The sequence below is a fragment of the Gavia stellata genome, chromosome 4 (assembly GCF_030936135.1).
Source record: "Gavia stellata isolate bGavSte3 chromosome 4, bGavSte3.hap2, whole genome shotgun sequence".
Taxonomy (NCBI): Eukaryota; Metazoa; Chordata; class Aves; order Gaviiformes; family Gaviidae; genus Gavia; species Gavia stellata.
In genome coordinates this window covers 38967202-38990641 of record NC_082597.1, presented here as the reverse complement: position 1 = coordinate 38990641, position 23440 = coordinate 38967202, and the positions used below count along the sequence as shown (strand labels likewise).

Here is a 23440-nt window from a genome sequence, read left to right as displayed (position 1 = left end):
CCTTTTAAAAGAAGTTGTGCCATCTGTGCTAGAACAGTGCATAGTATTTTAAGTAAGTCTTCTCCTCTTAGGCACTGTATCACATTTTTATGTTTACTTTTCAAGGCTTCTTTAAGAAGCAGTTAACATGAAGCACTCCCACCCTTTGTGACAGTGCGGAAAAAAAGTTATCATCTCATTTGAGGAGAATTTGTGTCTTGGTCCAGTGCTAATTATTTTTCATTCTTGCCAGGAAATGCACACAAATCTCTCATTAAAATATATCGCCCTCCTTTATTTATTTTTTTTAGTCTTGTAGAATGGTAGTCTTACAGCACTTTCCTAACAGCTTCAAACATATTTCAGATCAAAGCCATGTTAGACATGCTATGATATCACAAACAAAAGCCTCTGTTGATAACAAACTATTAGAAGTTTCCCAGAGTCCTGCTGGTACAGCCATTGTTGATACAAATTAAAATCATTCTATGATGAATTATTTTTAATTTGCAGATAGGTTTTTCAGAAGCTGAAATGCCCACTGACTCCTAAAGTTCACGCTGAGATGGAGGAAGTATGACAGGTTCAGCAAGAAGTTACTTTGGGGGAAGATGGGAGAAAAGAAGCAAAGACCTTAAACACAGCAGCCACTGGGAAGTTTAAAAGGACAGCTCATACCCAAAAAAGTCACTGAAAGGGAGAAAGACTTCAGCTTAGTTCATGGGACTTTAAGTGTGGCTTTCTGCTTCGCTGTGCTGTAGAGAGGGAGAAAAACAAGGGCTGAGGTGAACGGGTGTAAAGTAAGGGACGAATACTGTGTGGGGGTATTTGTGCTTACCACGGCATGAGACAGATGTTTTCCCAGCAGCCCAGCGATGCACCGTCCACATCTACGGATAAAATGGTGCTAATGCTACAGCAGCTGGCGTTGTATCTAACTTCCCTCAACTGTTGCCCAGGATAGCTACCAAACTTACCAGTGAGCCTCTTTTCATTCTGGTTAAAGCACTGTTGATACAGCACTAAAGCCAAGTAAATTCAAGAAAACTGCAAAGAGCAAGAAAAAACCCCACACCCAACTATCTGTGCTCTTTTGTTGATCTGACCAAATCCTTCACTCCCATTTTGAGACAACCTTGTCTGTTCTTGCTTACCTTTTCACAATGGCAGTTAAGGCAGGATCTCGGCAGCTTTCTGAAAGCAGCACCAGCCAGCGCTGTGCCTCAGCACTGCTGTGCCTTGGCATTCTTATATGAAATACTGACCGAGCCCTCAGCAGCACGATCTGAAATCAGCCTTGGCCCTGCATTGAACAGGAGATTGGACTAGAGACATCCCAAAGTCCCCACCAGTTTGACGATTCTGAGATTCAGAAACACCAGAAAGGAATTCAGTGGCTGGCACACACGAGGATGCAGCACATGGAGCACTACTGATACCCAGCCATTATAAAATTACAGAGCATTCTTTATGTTGTCATTTTATCAGCCAAGGTACTTTTTGAATCAGTATTTTGAACCCAAAGTGAAAAAAAACTATAGCAGTAAAAGCCCGATTTTGACTGTGTGACTGTATCTGCGCACACATTTTGTGCCAGCATCAGTGCGTCAGTCAGATGTCACACCATTGACTCACACAATTTACTTTCATGGGTCTGCACTCCTGATGTGAGAGAGAAGCAAGGAAAAAAAAAAAAAGCACCTCACAGAAATAAAAAAAAACCTAAGCATACCACATACCTACAAAAAAGTCTGAATCCTTTTCTGTCAAGTAACAATTCACAAAACTACCTGCAAGGACTTGTCCTCTGAACACCTGAAAAACCTTCTCCTAACAAGTAGTTTTATTAACTTCTATTTCCTGCTTTTGAATGACTGTCTCTTGGCTATGTGACTGTAAGAACACGGCCTGCAAGCTCTTGCTGAAGGAGCCTTATTCATACTCTCTTAAAAGATTGCATTGTAACTGTCATACTGAGCACTTTTGAGATTAGGCCTTACAGGATGAACCATAGCCTGGCTGAAACCAGGCCTTATGGTGCCAGTGGCGTTTATGCCCTGTGGAAGTTTTGGAAGACATGACACCAATTGTTTGGTTGAGGCCAGGTCTTCATCCCTGAAACAAAACTGAACTTAATTGGATGACAAGTTGGATGCTTGTACTCAGATCCTGGCAACTAGAGAACAGGGTAGAAAAAAACTAAGACTCAAAGAAATGACACCACAAAAGGTGGGATAAACCCCACAGATTTCCAGCTGACAAGCAGACCTGAAAAGGGCTGATAGTAGGTAAGTGAGCTCTCTACTGGGGGCGGGGGAACAAAACCAAAACATGCTAGGAAGAAAGCCTGCCTAGTGCTTGTAGAAATGTGGACAAACTATTTTTTTTTTTTTTCCCTTCTCATCATGTCAAATCACCTCCACAGGTAACTTTGTACAAGGACTCTGATGGAGAAGACTTTGGGTTCAGTGTCTCAGATGGTTTATTGGAAAAAGGAGTGTATGTTAAAAATATTCGACCAGCTGGCCCTGGCGATCTGGGAGGTTTAAAACCATATGACAGACTTTTACAGGTAAAGTTTCTGGTATCGCAAAGGTTTACCATGAAGGGACATGACATGCAGATTACTTTTTACAAAGATTTGTGATCCCACTGCAGGGTGTTTGGGTATCTGTGTACACAGACCTGATTGTAGAATTGCATAAAGTGGAACAACTTTTATTATCTGCATTGCTTATTATATTTTAAATTATGAGCAGTACTGTTCTTTTCTATTTCTGCTGGGAAAGGATATGTGTAGCGGTACAGGAAGAAGGACAAATGACTGTAATTGCTCTGCACCACAGGCCCTGTAAATCACTGAGACCCTCAGTAAGAAAAGGCAGCAATTCATATTGACTTGGGCTTTTATGCAGTGGCACTAAGGCTAGATTTCTCTGTAAAATCATATTTAAAGAAAAAAATTCTTTCAGAATATTAGGTATTTCAGAACTCTAAAGGAGACATACAAATACTCACTGGGAAGCTGGAATTTTTTAAGGCATTTCCAGACAGATTTGTAAGTTTTTGCTGTTCTTGATAGATACTTGAGAATTGTTTCTGTGCTTAATCCAAGTTTTTGATTGACGTCGTTGTAATAATGTAATTCTCACTAAGCGCCACACTTCCCACAGTGCCAAGTTGGATCATGATTGAAAAACTAAATTTTTTTGTCAACTAGCCCAATAAAATACTTTATATATTAATTAAAACCAGAGAAGACCTGAATTGAATTGGAATCTTAGATGTGCTCTTATTGCGTTTAAATTAATGAACACCATGAAAGACAGAAAAACTATGTGCTGTTAAATGTCATGTATGGAGCGGGCATTGTGACAGCTGCCAACAGCTATCACCAGTGCAACTATGCCCACTTTAGCTACATTCTGTTAAAGGGTGGGTAGAAAACTTAACTGGTGTCTTCAGACCAGACAGCATGGTTAAATAGTCTTGTATAGACCCCACCTGGAATACTGCGTTCAGCTCTGGGGCCCCCAACATAAGGACATGGACCTGTTGGAAGAGTCCAGAGGAGGGCCACAAAGATGGTCAGAGGGCTGGAGCACCTCTCCTCTGAAGACAGGCTGAAAGACTTGGGGTTGTTCAGCCTGGAGAAGGCTCTGGGGAGACCTTATAGCAGCCTTCCAGTACCTGAAGGGAGCCTACATGAAAGCTGGAGAGGGACTTTTTACAAGGGCATGTAGTGATAGGACAAGGGGTAATGGCTTTAAGCTGAAAGAGGGTAGATTTAGATTAGATATTAGGAAGAAATTCTTCAGGGTGAGGGTGGTGAGGCACTGGAACAGGTTGCCCAGAGAAGTTGCAGATGCCCCAACCCTGGAAGTGTTCAAGGCCAGGTTGGATGGGGCTTTGAGCAACCTGGTCTAGTGGAAGGTGTCCTTGCCCATGGCAGGGGGGTTGGAACTAGATGAACTTTAAGGTCCCTTCCAACCCAAACCATTCTAAGATTCGCTACCTGGAATATTTAAATCAGGTTCCATAGTCTCAAGGATAAATCCGTTTCTCTTGCAATCTCATTTCTTTTTCCTGAAATGATAACAAAAATCAATCTTCTAATCATTCAGGTAAACCACGTTCGCACCAGAGACTTTGACTGCTGTCTAGTTGTGCCCCTCATTGCAGAATCTGGCAATAAGCTGGAACTGGTTATCAGCAGAAACCCACTGGCATCTCAGAAAGGAAGCTCAGAACAACAGACTTCAGCGAGTGGGGAGTGGAGTGGTCAGAATAATGTCTTCCTTCAGAAGAGTGGACACGCTAATGTTAATACAGAGACACGGGATCCTACAAATACATTATAGCAGAAAATTATTTTAGTGGGACATTTGGTAACAGAAGACAATTATGGTGCTAAATCCCTTTAAGGTTTCTCTGAGATTGAAGCTCAGGTGCTATATAGCACTAAAAAGCACAGGAGGTCAGTCTGTCTGTCTCAAGGCTTATATTAATGCGTGGTTACTTTTAAAAAAGTTTAATTCTTCATTAAGTCAAGTCATTCCATTCTAAACAATCTAGCATTAGCAACAGTACGAAAAATCGTAAGGGCCTTTTTCCCCCCAAATAAGAAACTGGGGAGATCTTTTGAATATGTTTTAAATGTTCCCCTCCCTTCATCAGCAGCTGCTGTTTGAGGGAAAAGCACAGAGTTAACCTCTGCTAACAATGGTGTCCTGGTTACATGGTTTTTAAAAACATTTTATCAGAAAGGTGCTGTCTGATGGTCAAGGAAGAGTGGTGTGCTACACTGGGTTTTCTTGTTAAATTGTTAGATTTGTGATTTTGGGGACCTTTATTCAAGAAGGGTGCACTCTTCAGACAAAGCACAGTTCAGATGTTTTAACAAAATGCTTATAGGAAGCTGCAGTATGCGGTGAACATTACTCCCCCACATTGGTAAATTTTGTTAGAACGTATGTTATTCCCTATGCAATGAAATATTTAACAGTATGTCTTGCAATCTGTGGGGATTTTTAAGCAGAAACTTTTTTAGTAGGATAAAACCTCTGAAGGAGGATTACTGACAAGAATAAAGTAAGTTCAGACAAATTAGAAAGGTTTTAAAAGATGGCTTTTTTTAAACTATGTCAGTGGAAGATTGATACAAAAACTCTTTAATGATCCATAAACCTGTAAACTTGTACTGTCACACATGAGCTTTTTAAGTCAGTTTCTTGAAGAGACAAAAGTCCCATTTAATAGCTTTGTTTTCAGCCTTATGATAAACATTACCCCCTGTAACACATTTTTAGAATTTAAAATTGTAAACATATTTTACAAACACATCACGCAAAATCTCTCCTCTCCCCCCAAGCAATAAAATACTGCCAGTTGCTTTTCATGCTCACCAGCAGCTGCTTTGGTTTATTCCGGTATTCAAGTTGTTATTGGTAATTCTTGTTCTTGGTGAATATAAAGATATTGGATTTGTACATTTGTAGAGTCTCCCTATCTAAGCAGTCACCTTACAGAGTTGTTTCTGGTCAATTTAAACTGTTTAACTGTATCCCTGTTGCTGTTTCCAATACACAAACAAGCTCACCTGCCCTGCACACACAAGTATCTCTGATTTCTATTTCAGCACTGCCGGAAAGGGTCAGAATGACATTTAATGCTGAATCATTAAAAAAAAAGTTCATGAGTCACTTAAATATGTATTTTTATTTGTAACAAATAAGTATTAAACTGTAAAGTATTTTTGTACAAATTTAATACTTTAATAGCATGATATTTATCGTCTATGTTATGTTTTTTGAAATTCAAACTGTTGCAAATATTTGTATGGAAAAACTGTATAAATTGAAATAAACAGTGATTTAAAGACATTAAAAATGGGGTAGCATTTTTCCACTTCATTTATTTTTCACATCTTTTTTTCTACAGTTTTAGCAAAAAATACCGTATATATGGTACACTTTTTCCTGCCATGTGTAAAAAAAAAAAATTGATAAAGTAAGCAAGCCGTCCAAATTTTAGTACAATTTGTCTTATGTTTGATTAAACGTTCAGCTTATTAATCTCGAAAACTACAATGCAGCAAGCCACGTAGTACACAAAAAAAGGTTGAAAGTGGAATGTTATTTGAACTCTGACTTGGAATTTTGCTTTTCTTACTTACCAAGATCATTATCAGCATATAACTATTAGCTAAAGCAGCAAAGGCAAGTTCTACATCTCTTTCAAGTACAAAGTGGGAAAAAAGTTTTCTGTGTCACTGATTGCAACTTTCTTGTTCTATTTATAACAAGATTAAACTCCATAATCCATCAAAGCTTCGTGCCCATAATTCTGCCACATTAGAAAAATCTGAAGTCCCCTTTGTAAACTATTTATTTTTTGACTCAAGAGCAAACTGCAGTTTTGGCACATCAGTAAGAGCTTCTCATCAATTCTGTAGCATTAGGAGATGGATAAATAAATCTTGGTATGGACGGCTACAATCTTTACACCTAGAAATCCCCATGCATTTTTTAAAGGAACATCTGGATCCCATAAGACCTGTAAGTTCATTCTTCACCAAAAGAAAAGAATGATACTATTTTTGATGACTGACACACCAAGGAATCTCCTACTAAAAACAGATCACTGAAAATATAAAAGGCTTACTTTAAAACAAGCTGTTCTTCACAGAACATGCAAATACCGGAAAGCTTTTGAAAACTGTCTGCATACCCAGCTTTTCTGTTCAAAAATCTGGAACAAAACAGGTTCAAGAAAGGTTGGTAACGAGGGCAGTTAATTGTTTGTTAGCTTTTGAAAAGCTTCCTAGGCGTTGGTTGTCCCAAAGTTAGATTCTTAAGTCTGGAAGACCCAAGTGGGGAATCTTGTAGTGTCTGTCAAAACAAAACAAAAAATGTTATCAGAGTTTGAACCAGACCTAAAATACAGTAACATCTTCAAAAAAAGCTCTTTCCCTATGACAGAGCTCAGAAATTAGATACAATGAAAAAAGCATCTGTTAAGCATGTTTGACTGTATAAAAATCAACTTCAATGATTACATTTTTATATAAAATCTTTCACAGCAGGTCAGCTCCTAAAAACTGACTTCTGTACACAAAGAATAAGCTAATATAGGCTAAGCTAGCCAACAGATCATGCCAATGAGTAATAAGATGTCTAAATTTACTGCTATTGACATTATAACTTATTTTTCCCTAATAGTCATATATTACTCTGGGAAAACATCTGCCAAACTTGACTGCTTCACGAACTACCATCTTGAAAATTATTAAATAAATAATAAAACAATCGTAACAGTATCCAGGTGACTTGTGGTTGTGAAAGGGAGTGCAGAAGTTTTTTAAACTTCCTCAGCAAGGCAATACTTACAGAGGGTACTTTCGTAGCATCCTCAGAGTTCTCTGCAAGACTTTGTTGTCTTTTACATGGACTTCGCTGCAAATTGCCCATCTGCTCTTCTTTACTGAGAACTGCTGACCCTTCCTGCTTAATCAAGGCAGTCGGAGGTTCAGATGGGTCAGGAGCACCTTCAGTTGCCGAAACAGACCGAGTCTCAAGCTCCTGACTTTGCCAGCTCTTTGTCAGGGGAGAGGAAATTTGTTTGGGACAGTTGTTTGTTTCTGCGATTGCCTCTCTCAAAAATCTCTGTAAGCGAGTTTTTCTGGGCATGTTCTTGTTGGTGACTGCTCTCCTGAGGTGCATCTCTTCAGCTAGAACATAGACACGGCAGCGTCCTCTGGTCACGGCTGTGTACACATGCTGCCAGTGCTGACGGCCAGGATTGCCAACGACATAGACAATAGTTTTTTCCTCAGAACCCTGAAACGTGTTTAAGAACGCCTTATCAAAGCAAGATCTCCACTAAGTAGTTTAAAAAAAAAAAACACACACAATAAAAACCCCACCACACCATACAAGAACAAGGAAGTTGGAGACAACTGGGAACACTCTCAAGAATATTTTCTACCTTGCATTCAATGAATTTTAGTTTCAAGAGAGCCTCTGCCTTTCACATGAAAAAACAGTGCATTAGCAAGATAAAGCCATGAGAAAGTTTTATCAGCTCATAGCTTCTTCATTTTTACCTGAAATGTGTGAATCGTTCTGGCCCATGCATGTTTTATATGACATAGCTTCTTCAGTGCCTTATACTTGACAGTGAATGTGGAGCCATATGTGCTGCTGATGGTCAATAAGCGCTGTTTATCAATTTCTACATCCTAAAGAAATAGCACAAGAACACTCGGCAGTAAGCTTGTATCAGCAGTTTGATCAATGTCTATACATCTGTGTGTGTCCATATTCCAGCTTTCCCTCAATTTACAAAAGCTGCAATATCAACCGAGTGAAATAATAGTGTCAGAAGACACTAAACCCAGATGATTGCCATCTTTCACTGACCACCTTCACAGAAAATAGCTTCCCTGTACAAAGCCTACCCTAACTCCTTCTGTTCAGTAAAAAAATGCTGAGAATGGCAGTTTTAACCCCCAGAAAACTTGGATTATCCTAGGATACAGTGAAATATACCAGTGAGACCGCTGCTTAACAATTTCTTGCCACAAACGGAGAAGAGCCTACTCTCTCCTGCCAACCCTGTATGGACCCCCTTTCCCATGCACAAATACCGATACTTTCACTGGACCTTCTGCCAAGTCAACTCAACTCACTGAACAGCAGAAAAATACAGAGGTTTTATTGCTGTACTTTTTGGTCAGCTTAGTTTTCTGCCAGGGGAGAGCTCAAGCTGTAACATTAGCTCTATTCTTTACTTAAGGCTATGTTTCTACCTATATCCAAAATATTATCCATTTCAATTACAATACATTTGGGTATTTACAGAATGTATTTACACTGGACAGAGCAGACCAACTGAAACACATTTTACAAAAACGCCCAGAGATTTTTTTTAATTCTCTCTTGTAAGTCTACCTCCTTCTTGCCTTTCATATGATAGTTTAGGAGAATAACTAAGTATATATTATAAACTTAAATTATAAAGCATCAATTGCTTTGTTCTGGGAATTCAACAAGGACTGAATCGGCTACCACTGGGATTTTTTGTGCAAGTTCTTGCAGCAAGGACTTACTTACCCCTGTTATGAAAAATATATCTCCATTGCATAGTCGTTTGCCCTCCTCAGCAGTCTCTCTAGTCAGGGTGGTTTCTCCACTTCTGCATTCAAGGCGATTAGGATCCTCTCTGAAACCACGGTCTGGCAAGAGATCCTTGAGATATGTATTCCGCATGCAGGAAATCTTGTCATCAATTTGAAATGAAAGTCTGTTTTTATGGTCTCTAGGTCAGAGTAGGAAAGAGGGAGAAATGTATTTACAAAGTATGCATTTACCATCTCTCAGTATTTCTTCTCTTTCCCCTCTCTATACTTGGGCCAGATTAAAAACCTTAATAATGTTCAAAACAGTTAAGACAACTCACATTTAAAAGATGTTTCTTGAACTTTTGTAAAACCTTTTGGTATAAAACAATAACATGGAGTAGCACCAAAATCCTGCTTCCAAATATATTTCAGAATCTATTTAGAAATCATACAGTGGCAAAAAAATAATTAACCTTGAGGGTTTTTTCAAGTTGCTTTTATGTCAATTTTAAATATTCAACAGTAACCTAAAATCTTGGAATTCACAGAATGACAATTTAAATAAAAGGCAGTTTACATTATCTCTGTTCACAGTCCAGGTTGAGATTAAAGAACCCATCAAAGAAAGTTTATTATATAAATGATTTCTAACATAAATAATCAGATCTAGATGAAACACTAAAAGTTTTACAATCTCAATTTAGGTTGTTGGCCTGGCTGTAACACTTTCAAAAACAAAGTGAAACTGTTCACAGGAAAAATTGCAAAACACTGGCTTACCTGGTTACATGATTTGAATAGTGCTGGCAACAAAGTTCATTTATTAGATCGCAATCTTGCCTACATCATACAAAACAAGAACACGAACAAAATCATGATGTACAAAACATACAATTACATGCAATGTCACATTAGCATTAATTTATAAATAACGGAAAAAGCCCATTTTAGCTATGATCATCTTCCAACAACAATTTAAAACAATCGCTGATTCAGAGTTTAGAAGATAGACCAGTAAAGGAACAGTTTTGTCTAAATTCCATAAAAAGTGAGGCAAGGATGTTTGCGATGCATACCTAGATTAGCTAGATTTGTTTTTAAGATAAAGAAGAAAACTAAAGAAAAACTAAAGCCTGGATATATTCTTTTCTGTCTGTGGATGTATTAAAAATAGTCAGAAGATTTCTTTGCTTTTTAAAAACCTGGAATTTTAACTTTTAAATGCAGATTAAGTACCTATAAATATATTCTAGAAGAATCTTACATAGAAATCATTAATAACAGTATTGTACCTCAATGCAGATTGGAGAAATAAAATTTATTTCAGAGTTATTCAGCATTCAGAACAAACAGGTGAACTAGCTAAAATTTATAAATTGCTTATTTGCACACTAGTAACCTGTAAATAGTGGGTGGTTTTTAATTGCTGAGAAAAGGTTCTTCACAAATAAAAGTGGAAGCATTTTTTCTTAAGTACCCTTTTGTGCAGAAGCGTAAGTTTATGGACTTCTGGTACTACTGGACACGTCACTTATCCCTTCAGTGTTTCTGTGAGGCCATCCATACTGTGATGTTCAGTATGGATGGCCTGTGATGGTTCACACTATCAGTGATTACTAACCTTTCCAATCTTTCCTCAAAGTGTTTAGAGCACTACACCACACCCTTTCTTAAATGACGAGTATTGTGCTGCAAATATCCAAACTGTAGGCAATAGCCACTGCCCAGCAGGGGCACTAATGCCTGCCAGATCACATGACTAAATCTGGCCCTCCTCACAGCATCAAAATGCAAGTATCTTCTGTCATTTGATCAGTGTCCACCTGTGACAGAAGCATGCATAGACAGTAGGTTATATGTTCCATCACGCACCCTGGAATTCACATCTGCCACAATGGGATATGTGTGAATATGAACATTTCTTTGTATTTTGTGGGTTCCTCCTGCAGTCAAGCCCTCACCTTTTGCTTCTGAAGAACACTGCACAGTTCTTCAGAAACTGCAAACACCAGAGCACAGGCTCTCAGAGAATCTACTACAAAAACTGACCACTTATGTCCATCCTTTGTTTCTTTACCATTAACAGTACAGATGAACATGAATACAAAGGCAGAAATCATGGTGCAAAATAACATTAAGCTTATAGAAAAATGAAGCAGCTCTCCATGGAGAGACTCGGGGCGACCAAAAGGTACAGGAAAAGACACCTGGCCTGTTGTTCTCTCTAGTAATTTCATGATATTGCCTCCAACTCAACACATTCAGTTATTTTTAGATTGCGGCTGCTAGCAAGGATTTTTTCAATGTCTGCCTGCATGCTCCATTACCTTCTAAAAGCAATGAACTGCGATTGTTTGGCATCCTGCAATCCTGGTCCTTTTTTAAGTAAAGTCTTTATGGCAGTTTGCAAATCTGTTTTAGAAGACAAAAGGTAAGGCATAAAAATATGCAGAACAAACAATTTAAGAAAGAAAAACATAACTCAATATGAAATTGCCTTTGCTTATTTCTTGCTTCGATGATATTTCAACTTGTTCAAAACAACAACAAAAAAACCCAACACATAAAAACATCCCCCCCCCAAAAAAAACAACCCCATACCACAAAATACCCACATATATACTCGCTCCAAAACGTATCATGCAGTTATCCCACTATTAAAATCTGAGAGACAACAGTGATATGGAAGGAGAGAAATTCTTACTTCTCTGTGTTAAACAGTTGCATTGAGCGTATTTCATGCAAAATAAGGGTTTGATACAGCATGTTAAAGAGGTAAAGATAGAACATTTTTAAGCCACAGACCTATACCTTTAGACTTCACAGAAGAAATCCGTTTTTAGTATTCTGTTTGCTGAGTAAGTTACTACAGTAAGATAAGGTGATAATATTTGCATTATTTTTTCCCCACATCCCACTTGAAGCTTTTTGATGCATATAAAGTAGAAGCCACTCAATCCACTTATCCAATAAAGGTCAAAAAACCAAAAACAGTGGCCCTAACCCTGACTCCAAACCCTGACTTTTAAAGAAATACTGGTATCCCCTCTGCTTCCATTTTCCTAACTTGATTCTAGAGTTGGGAGCACATTCCTGTCCAACACGCCACCCTGCTACAGCTGCTGTTTACTCAAATGATTCACCTCTGCAAAATTTAATCTTTTAAGGTTTGACAGCTCCAGCTACAACATAAAAAGACAATCACATTTGATTACACTGGTGGAAGCTGTATCACCCCCATCTCAAAATGTAACTGCTGAGCTGGAGCTCTACAGCGTATCCTTTGCACTTAGGGGTCTTGCTGCATGCACTTACAGAAGGCAAAAGGTAAACTATGAATCTCACATTTAAATTTATACCACAAACAAAACCAGGCTAAAATCTTCCCAAAATGTTAGTTCCAGCCAAATAATCTATGCTTTACCAAAGGGAAGGTCAAGACCACAAACTGACTGTACACACGTACTGTCACAACCCCCACCAGGAGGCAAAGCAATAAGAATGAATTTCTTCTCTGGGCTTGGCATTGCCATTTCCTCATTCCAACCAGAAACCGTCAGCACCTCATCAAATTCAGGAAGCTTCCGGTGAGAGATTCTTGACCAGAGCAGTGCAGGGAAAACAGAAAAGAAAAATTATTTCCAGTTAAAGGATTCCACTGTATCATCATCTGCATCAGCCTGAAGTTCATTTATAAATTTTTGGTCATCTACACTACATACACCAAAAACTCTTCCTTTTGAGCATAACTTAATTTCACATTAAAAAAATTGGTAATTTATTCTCTAAACCCTTCAGCACTGCAGTAGATACTTAGGATTGCCCATACAGTTCTTCTTATGGGAGCAGACTGGAGTAACACAGAAGTGTTACCGAAAAAAAAAGGTGAGCGTTTGTAAAACAATTAGTAGTTCTGGACATCTTGCAAATGTTCAGAATATTCTCAAATTTCAAACAACATCAAAAGGTCTTGGGCACTCGGACCTAAATTTTGTTGTTTGAGGTTTAAAAAAGAAACCACGCACTGACAGTAAACAGGATTATTCCAGACCAAAAGTAATGCAAATGCTAGAAACATTTAGAGGTTCTAGGTATTAACACAGCAAAAAATAAAAAGAAACTGTGATTTAATGGTCCTTGACATCTAAACTCCCAATGTAATTCAGCCTGCTACAGCTGTTGTCACAGTTACCAGCAATGTCTTTAAAACTTCCTTTTTAGAGAAGCCATTGTAAGTCATTTCAGAAGGCATAAAGTGATTTGTGCATGGCACAACTCATTTGGAAACAACAGAGAGTATTTTATAGTGAAATAAGTCCCATAATATTCAGAAGTATTCCAGCACACACATTTTTTTGTCCAATACATATACTCCTGGAAAAATTTGTGGGGTTTTGCTGTTTTTGTTCGGGGGTTGGTTTGGTTTTAAAACCACTGTTTCCGATTTTGAATAAGAAACTGTAACAGAAGCAGTACTAGAGTCAAATCTGGATGCAGTACTATTTTGCAGGTAACGGACCAGGCCTACTACAAGAATGCTTCTTGCATATGTAAGGAAATCCTACCTTGATGCATTATCTACAATTAGCTGCGATTCAGCTCTGTGATTAGTTCGCAGTTCCACAGAAAAGCCTCTTGATTTTAGACCCTCAAAGATATCAGCTAACATGTTTCCTGGGTCTATGCTTGGTAGCTGTCCAGTATCACCTAAACAATGCAAATTAGTGTTTGTGAGAAGCAGTAACAGATTATCTGTTAAAAACTGTCTAGAAAAAAAAAAACACTAGAATGAATAAATACTCAACCCTCTACATAGTAACATGCTTCTTCAATACAATTCACATGAAATAAAACTTTCAAGAACCTAAGAAACTTTGTTTGGGCAATCAGGCTGTAGTGTAGTTTAAGTTTTTCATACTCCTCGCTCAGTAATGCTTTACTAGCAGGTGCAAATCACTGCATGATGAACACTGACAGTGATCACATCTTATTCAAACACATTTTGAAAGTTACATATTTAAAAACAAATGCCATAAAAGGCATGCCAAAAAGCAAACCTCTGAGAAAGCAGAAAATGTTGATTTTACACTTCGTTTTCCTTTCTGAATTAAAACAAGATGATCCTAGCATTAAGAATGACATGAAACCTCCCTTCTAACATGTGATTAATATGCTAACACTCGCTTCTTTAAATCTAAGGAAATCAGAAAAGTTTTCAAGTTGCAAGATGTAATAGGCTACCACATAGAAGTCATAATACTTTCAGAATCAGACAAAACTCTACTAAACAGAGAATGGAGATACTGATACTTTCATACTGACAGTTGAGATGGAAAACTGTCTATTTCATCTGACCTTATGCATAAGCGGAAACACCCAAGTACAGAACAATGTAACATTCTGGGGTTTTTAAGAGACTCGGTGACACCAGCAGCATCTCCGACACTTACACTGTATATTATGTATTAATAAATATTGTATAATGCTAAATTTGCTGTTTTACTTACCTAGAATAATAAGTTTGGCAAGCTGACCATGCTCACACAAGAGCTTTAAAACTAAACTAAGAACATGTACAGACACCAAACTTCCTTCATCCACAATCAGAATCGTCACAGTAGAAAACTTCCATGGCTGTACTTGTTCAGTCTGCCTCCACAATTTAAAACTATAGATGATCTAGAAACAAATCAAAATAAATCAAGCTCTGACACTAATCAACAATAAACAACTGTCTTACAAAGGTAGCCAGTGTGGTATCTTCTAATGTAGTATTTAGAGCTATTATCTAAAATCCTGAACCTAAACTTGTAAAGACCCAGAAGACTCAATCATTCAGACTTATTTTCCTCCTTAGTGAATACATTTCTAGCTGAGATTATCAACACTTACTTACATAAAAGCACAGAAATGCATCCCTTTTTTTCTGCAGGGACCCTAAAGGATAGAAGGTCAGCCATTAGGTATCTCAGTAACAGAACACCTCCTACTACAACTTGCTGACATTTATAAGTCCCCAACATTGCATGGGGAAGGGGAACAGGCAACTATCCAGTCCCCAAAGATAAAATAAGCCCACAGTACTTTTAATGTTGTTATAATTTTGATTTATACAGGTTATTCCACACCTCCAATGTCTTCTTGGCACCTTCCACTACCTAGGACAACAGAGACTTGACCTACGTTTGTTAACAAAGAGTTTGCTTCCTACTTTTTTCTACAAAAATTTGCACAATATTTAACAGTAATTAAGAAAACAGTGAGTGAATGAAATTTATCTCATTGTTTAATCCCAGGCTACTGATTTCATGTATGTGCAGGTATCAGTATGATTGCTAGGCAACAGGACACTAGAAAACAGCTCTGCCATCTAGAAAGTATTTCTGTCTTAATTAAAAAAAGAAAAAAAGTGAGAAGCTAAAAAGACCAGATGCCCTAGAAAAGCACAAACTTGAGATGTGTATAAGTAGAGAAAAATCCCAAAGTTACAGCAAATAATGTATTTCAAATGATTGATTTATGATTCCCCAAAATGTAACGCTGACTTTCAAATGCTGACAAGCTGTACCTAAGCATTAAAATTAATAGCTACACATTTCATAAGGACAGTTCAATAATAAGCTTTTTTTTTTTCTTCAAAACAAGAATGGACGGTGCCAAAAGGTCTTTCAGAACCAATTTAAAAAAAAAAAAAAAGAATTCCTTACCTGATGCAGTGTATATGCAGGAAGCTTAGTTTTTTCACTCAAAAGGCTTGCCGCCCTCCCTGTAGGTGCAGTAAATAGTACATTCAAAAATTTTTTTCTGTACATATTTTCTGACTCCCAATGATGATCAAAGGTATTCCATTCCTCAGATGCATCCAGGTCTTCTTCAAAGTCCTTAGAAGCAGCTTCCACTTCTTTTTCCATCTGCTTTAAGTGACGAAAAAGGCAGCTAACTATTGTACTCTTCCCAGAGCCTCCTTTTCCACTTATGATTGTGACAGGATTAGAACAGATCTTTTCCATAGCAATCACCTGGTCTAAGTCTACCTTTGCTTTACTTTGGATACCAGACATAGACGCCACTTCCTTTTCAGGAAAGTGATTTTCACAGTTATGATTGTCTGGACTATTTTCCTTCAGATGTTCCATTTCATGAGCCTGGGTAACATTCATTTTGTTATCTACCATTTCTCTTGATGTCTCAGAAATGTTAAGTATCTTTCTCACATCAACATCCAGTTGCCATGAGTGGTTTGACAGAAGGCCACCTATATACATTGCAATATCTTTTTCAGATTTGTAAAGATGAGGCAGAAACACTAGCTTTTTCTCCCTAATCACTACATTCTGATCTTTCAAAAATTCAAGAGATTGCCAAGCATGCTCAATGGACATATCTTTAGATACAAAACGAGCTAATTCATCTTGATCTTCGTAAGTGTGTCCCATTTCTCTACACTGTTTCTTGAGTTGATCATACAGAATTAATGCATTCTTCTGCAAGTCAGGAGTCTTCCAGAGGAGACGTTCACACTGACAGAAGGCGGCCCACGTTGCCTCACAGTAAGAAAGGTTCAGTTCCCTATAGGTGATCTTCTCCCCAAAAAGAATAAAAGCAAACTTATTTATTTCAGAAGATGTTAGCCTCTCGCTCAGTAACATTCCTCCTAGTAAATACAAATTGCAATTCAGAGGGTGGAAGTCTACAAAAATTTATGTATTTTTCACAATGTACAAAGTTATGATGCTTTTCAAGCTATATGAAAGCAAGATATTTAAAAGTAAGATGGAATGATAATTCCTCTCAGTCACCCTTCTGTATAAAACAGAAACTTTAAAAATCAAAAACCTGGTGCAGAAATTGCATATTAGAGAGAACTTGTGCACACCTAATGAGCACAATTTCAAGTAAAGGCACAAACAGCTGTAGAAACAGAGCACAGGAAAGGCATTAGCCAGAATACCATACCCAATCCTGAATGTGCTACTTCAAGAAATATACAATCTTTACAGAGACTACCACAAAACAGTGAAAGACTGAGATGTGCAAAAAAGATGAACTATTGAGGGGGGAAAAAAAAAAAAACAAATTGGACTTGTTCAGCCTTAAGAGAAAAAGCTAAAGAAAGTCTTCAAGCAGTAAAAAAAACTGCAGTGAGAATGCAGGTCCTTGGTACAAGAAACAAGAGAGCGACAAGTCTATATTGCATCAAGGAATAGTCAAATTGGACATCAGGAAAAGCTTTTTAAAGGAAAGGATGTAAAACACTGGAATATATTGGCTAGACTGCTGAATCTCTGAAATTGGGGGTCTTAAAGACAAGTCAGAACACCTGTCAGTAAAAGCACCGGGGGGCCGAAACAGAGGGATTAACTAATCACATTTCTGAACTATTAAGCTATAGCTCCCATCTGAGGTACCAGAGTACTAAGGTGAAGTGCAGCAGCAAAGTTACACAGCAAGCGTAGCAAAGGAAAACAAGAAGGTAAGCAGCAACCGCAAATCCCATTATAAAAAAGGAGAACAGCTAGACCAGATGACCTATTGCAGAGTAACTTATCTACCTTACCATGAAAACATAGATACTGTTTTATGCATTAAGAACAGAAAATCTCATTTGCCAGTGTAAAACTGAAAAGTACAATTGAGGGTTTTAAATTACTTTTCTTACGTTTGGCCGAATTACCTCAAGTATTTAAATTTCTGTTTCTTGTAGAAAAGACTAAGCAAATGGTTGTAACAAAACCACCTTTAAAATCTTCTGAGACTGATTTAATGTAGACCAACTGGAAAAAAAAAAAACCCTTTGCTAAAACTGAGTCCAGTAAATCATCCATTTCCAAATGAACTAAGCTTACCTCGTACAAATGCCCAGTTAATAAACTTAACATAACTGAAACAGCACTGTATTCTAATGAAGCTAAAATGTAACACCACACTTTTTACCCTGCTTAACATTACTTACCCTGCTGAATCCAAGTTTCCATGGCTCATTCTTTAATATCTCATCCAACTTTGTTAGCATCTTGTCTTGAAAATGTACTTCCTCACCATCCATACCATTGTTTTCTTCAGTCTTTCTTTGCCAACACACCATATCCAACAGAGAGCAAAAATGGCGTGGCAGAAGAATAGGCAAGAATTCCAGTATCATTGGAAAAGTCAGAGCTACCAATACTGCCTTTCCTGCAACTGTATGCACCATAAACCAAGAAAGTTTTAAGCAATATACAAAGATATTTGTAAAGGCAATTTAAACTGACTCTGGCTTTTATCCTTCTGCCTCCCCGACATACAAAACATTCATAATTTCTTTCAATTTCTTATTCTTTGTAATCCTTTTCAAATTATTTTATAGTCTGTTTTCCCTGAACTGCCTTGGGGGAAAAAAAAAAATGTAAACAGATGACAGATAAAAACTGCAACTAAATGTACTCATTTGGAAAATGTATATTATACATTTGGCTTAAACTGCCTACTCAACAGCATTTTGTAGAAAGTCAGTTCAGACATCACCACGCCTGCCCCTCCTAAAGGTAATTTTCATACAGATGTACAGAAGAACATTTAAAATCCAAAATAAGGAAACAGGCTTCTAAATTTGTAGTATCATATAAGTACAGGAACTTAGGAAAACAGTGCTCTCCACTAGCCTTCTTAATGACCCCAAACTTAAGCTATCACTTTCCCTGTTTGGATCAGTCTTGAGATCTGCAAAAGGGGGATAATGGAACTGGTTTGCTCTATACTTTGCTTTAAAAAACAAATTTTAGAAGAAAGTGAGACTTTTAGAAGTTTTACCTCTTCATAGGAAAAAAACCCGCAAATTTTAATTAAGTGTTAAGGAAACTTCCTAATTCCAAATTTAAAACACCCATTTTCTAAGTTAAGTACTTTTTCTGATCAGTGTCTTACCTACAGAAAGGCAAAGATGACACCTTTTCCCTCTGAAGCAAATACTGAATTTACAAGTGGAAAATCAACACACACTACTTCTAGGCAAAAGTATCATGAAGACTTGAATAACAAGCTGCTCGAGCCCGTAACACTGACAACCAGGAAAAAGTGACAACAGTAATATAGTAACAACATAACATACCAGGGGATGGATTGTTGTTTCTATTGCCCAATAGTAGAGAAAGAAGAAAGCTTAATTTGTGTCAAAGTCATTTAACCTAGATGTTAGGAAAAATCTGCCAACTACAAGAACAGGATACCTAGGCATACTGTGCAATCTTCATCACTGAAGATTCATAAACGCATCAGACAAGCTTCAATCAGAAGCTATCCATATATCCCCATTAAAACTCAAGCAGCAAACTAGATCCAAGTTTCTACCACTATAGATTCCCACCTCTTTGTGGTCATGGAAAGATTTAAAGTCCGGAAACAGGGTTAAGAACTTTTCTACCCTTACAAAAACACAACAAAAAGCTTGAAGTCCATAGTACTGTGAAAATTTTCCTCTCCATGCACATGTGATTTAGAGTAAAGTCTAGCAGAAGCTATGAACTCTCCTGTCAGACATGATTTGCCCTCCAAAAAAGTCACTGCCATCTTTTGACCTGCCACCGCCCCGTAAACCAGGTACTGGAAGACTTCATAGATAGCACCAACCTGTCTGTATGGATTTATTAAATTCAGCCGCAGCTGTTCAAAGACCTCCTCCAATTCAGAGTACTGAGTCCCACGGCACCGACACCTAAGTGGCTCTGTACAGCACGAACCCAGGACTGCCTATGTCCACATCAGGAATGTGGCATAATGGAAACAGATCATCGAAGCACAGAAAAAGAGCTAGCGCTGAAGACACGTCCCAGGCATCTTGACTTTCTGTATTTCGGTGTTTTGCTTCAGACAAACTATTGTCTGGTCCCACAGACTGAATGCCCGTTAGGGGTTGGAGTACCTTAGGTGTGCAACTGGAACACACCTTTTGGGTTTCATTCCAGCAGGAATACAGTCAATACTCTCAGAGACTGAACCACAATGGGGACAAGAGGGATGTTTGCTTCAAAAGCACACTCCTGATCCAATCTGTAACATTCATGTAATCACACCAACATAGTCCACAACAGGATCCTTAGCAGTCCTGAACCACCTCCGTGTGGGGACACTCCAGTGTTTCCGCACTCTGCTGCACAGCCGTACCCATCTGCAGATGCACAGGATTCAAATACACTTAGATAGCCTATTTAGTGCAGCTGATTTGGACTACACTGAGCTCATTCACTGTTCCCCTGCACTACAAAGAAGCAGCTTTCTGAACATATTTGTCCTAAAAAGCCATACCACCATGTTTAAGCAGTGCTGAAACCATTTTTTAGTAAGCCTTGTTATATCTGAATAAGCTATAGGAAGCCAGCACCAGTGTCTCTGCATCCCTAGCACAGACAATTCTACTTACTAAGCCCTCAGAATTTGGGAAAGTCCTTACGCGTTTCTAACTGTATGCTTACCTTTAATTGGTCAGCTGTCCCACTGTCCTCAAATTTAAAAAAAAAAGAAGAATCTTTGCATGTTCAAAAATTATTTGAATATACACTTCATATGAAGACATATTATCTTGAACACAGTATCTGAGACAGAACTCATTAGCTTATAAAACAATCCAAATAGCACAGGCTATACCTACATGATTTCGAAACATAGTAGAAGATGTCATAATCCTTGGTGTCTCTTTGTTTCTTCCCTGTCTGTAAGTGGGAAACTTGGAACTGTTTTAGTTTTTCTTCAAGATTTCTGAAACTCAGCATAGACTCCATAGGAAGCCAAGTAAAAAACTTTTTTTTAAAATCCTCAGGAACAGCACATTCCTTAAGAAAGAGTGAAAAGACTTGTCGGTTGTTTTCTTCTATATCAGTCCGCAGAAAATATGATGGATATCCTTGCACAAAGTACTTCGACCCCATTTTTTTAGCTTTAACATTAACTCTCCACCAAGGGTCAACTAATGGAAAGCGTCCAACTACTTCATACTCCTTTTTGGAGTTGTCTTCTTGTATAACAACTGAATCATTGAAAAGAAAAACAAAGCCATTATTAATTGATAGTCATAAAGATTAAAAGTTTGGTTTGATTAAAATAGTTTTGTTTGTTCAAAGCTTATTTTTGCCTTCTGTATAAGTTGCAGTAGTAAAAGTAAAGCAGGGGTTTTCATAAACTTCCTGATGTCAGTCTTTCCACTAGTATTTAAAAACAAAAGCAAAACCAACCTCAGAAACAAGCACTAAAACTGCTTCTCTGTGTGTCACAACTACAAAATTAAACTTGCATATGAATATTTATTAAGCCAATTAAACACACTGGCATATGGTTTAATATTATACCAATTATGCCAAGTGAAGCTTGCAATTCAATTTTAAACACTTTTGCCAGAAGCACTGCATCAGAGTGCCTACAGGCTCTTCAGATACATTTATATACCAAATACTTCCTGTAACTGAAACCACCAAAATTATAAGCAATTAATATAATAAACTCTTAACATTTTGTATGACCTGGTTTGCCTCCTCTTTCCATCCTCTTTCCCTCAGAAAAATTAACACACCATTCCTCAACCCACAATTAGGGACTAAATGCTACAACCAGAACAAACGTGGGCACCTACGTTTAGCAGGACCTCTTTCTCACCAGAGTACCAGCAGCTCTTGGGTCTATAACAACCTGTCTATTTATTTTCCCCTTGTTACCTAGCTCAATTTAGCCACTTTTAAAACAATTTTCGGAGAAAATATTCTTGCTAGGCAGAAGTTGCTCCAACATCACCTGCTTTTCCAAGTACTAAACAGAAAGTGGGGAATCATTAAGGTGAACTATCAACACTCTTACATGTCCTAAAAGAAAAAAAAAATACTTTTTTTGTGTAAAGTTAACTTGAATGGAAAAACTGTATGTTTTCTTACTGTTGCAATTCTGTGGCCATACAAAAGCGCAAATTGCACTACCCTTCTACTACCTGTGTAAGATTTATCACCTACTAATTTTCCCTTTACTTGTAAGGAACTCAGTCACAGGGGAAGGGGGGAGTTTCGGTTTGATTTACTTTCCGAACGTTCCACATTAGCAGGGAAGAGCCTCCCGACCCCGGCGAGGCGGCTGTCTGGCACAGGACCGAACACGCGGGCCGCGGGAGAGCCGCCTCTCCACAAGCCCCCGCGCAGCGTGCGCTCCGTCGCCGCCCCACCAGGGCCGGGCCCGGCCCAGACGCCGGGTGCCGTTCACTCGTTTCAAAGGCAGCGGCCTGGGCCGAGCCCAAACCCACCTCCGTAGGAGGCCGCGGGCAGAGGACGCCGGGGGCCGCCCGCCCGGCCGCCCGCCGCCCGGCCCCGTTACGCTCCCGCCGCCCCTCACCGGCTCGGCGCGGGGGCAGCGCGGCCGCAAGCTCCGACCCGGACACCTCCAGGAGCGCAGCCTCCTCCAAGTACGACTCTTCCTCGGCCTCATCCTCGGTGTCCTCCTCCGAGCCCGCCGCCGCCCGCCGCGGAGGCAGCAGCACCCCCCACAGCTCCACCACCGCCCCTCGCCCCGCGCCGGCCACCGCCATACCGCGACCGCGCCGCGCCCTCCCGCGGGATCCCTCCGCCCGGCCCGGGCCCGGCCCTCCCACAGCCCCGCGCCCGGCGCGGAAGGAGACGTCGAGCGGAATGGCGCAGCGCCATGGTTAGTTAAGCACGGCGGCGTTATGTGTTGTGGCCCGCTGAGCCCCGGCCGGGTGTCGGCGGTGGCTGCCGCCCCGCTGTGCTCCCGGCGGTGGCAGGGCAGCCTGAGGAGGCCATGTCACCGCTGGAGGTGCGGGCCTTGCTGGCGGCTGGAGCCCGGCAGATGAGTCGTGGCAGGGTAATGGGTAACGCACAAAATTGGTGCCTGTGCCCCGGCGGGTGTGGAGAAATGGTAACTGCGGTGTGACCTCTCGGGGTGGAATACCCACAGGCTGGACGTGGGCAGGGCTGAGCCCTGACCCCCGGCTCTCACCCTGCCATCGTTTGTACTCGTATATTGGTACCCTACTGCAGAAACAATGCATTTTTTTAATAAATCGGGTGACAATTCTGTGTCTTTACATGACCCCGATCACAAAAACATCAAATCATAAAAGCAGATCTCCAATATATCCTACTATATTTCACACAGCTGCCCCCCAACGTTGTACAATATTATGTCTAACTGGCAAGTCATTTGCTGGGAGGTCCTCATTTAAAAGCACCTGTTCTTCCCTGGATTGTAACCCAGGTAGTTCACGTAGCTGCTTGGTCTTTGCTTTTGTTCAACACTGCAGACCTTTGCCTTTTCTGAAACTTTATCAAACAGTAGTTCCATGTTTTCTTGCAGCTCATCGATGAAAATACCAAG

General features: G+C 39.3%; 2 protein-coding genes across 6 annotated transcripts in view; one reads left to right on the top strand and one right to left on the bottom strand.

Annotated features, from left to right (window-relative positions):
- Nucleotides 1–4340, top strand: part of GRIP1 (glutamate receptor interacting protein 1) — a 232440-nt gene extending 228100 nt beyond the window's left edge. For all 5 annotated transcript variants that reach the window (XM_059816079.1, XM_059816077.1, XM_059816078.1 and 2 more), the window contains 2 exons: nt 2405–2551; nt 4104–4340. In XM_059816079.1, the coding sequence (XP_059672062.1) occupies nt 2405–2551; nt 4104–4340 (384 nt within the window). The remainder of the gene's footprint in view (nt 1–2404; nt 2552–4103) is intronic.
- Nucleotides 4341–5889: 1549 nt separating this feature from the next.
- Nucleotides 5890–22634, bottom strand: HELB (DNA helicase B). The gene is made up of 13 exons (XM_059816765.1): nt 22442–22634; nt 20724–21098; nt 18054–18280; nt 15808–16680; nt 14608–14779; nt 13666–13807; nt 12567–12697; nt 11428–11512; nt 9881–9940; nt 9093–9297; nt 8084–8218; nt 7368–7817; nt 5890–6869 (listed from the first exon to the last, which is right to left on the bottom strand). The coding sequence occupies exons 1-13, from the start codon at nt 22632–22634 to the stop codon at nt 6783–6785; spliced, it is 3135 nt and encodes a 1044-aa protein (XP_059672748.1). The 3' UTR covers nt 5890–6782.
- Nucleotides 22635–23440: the final 806 nt, after the last annotated feature.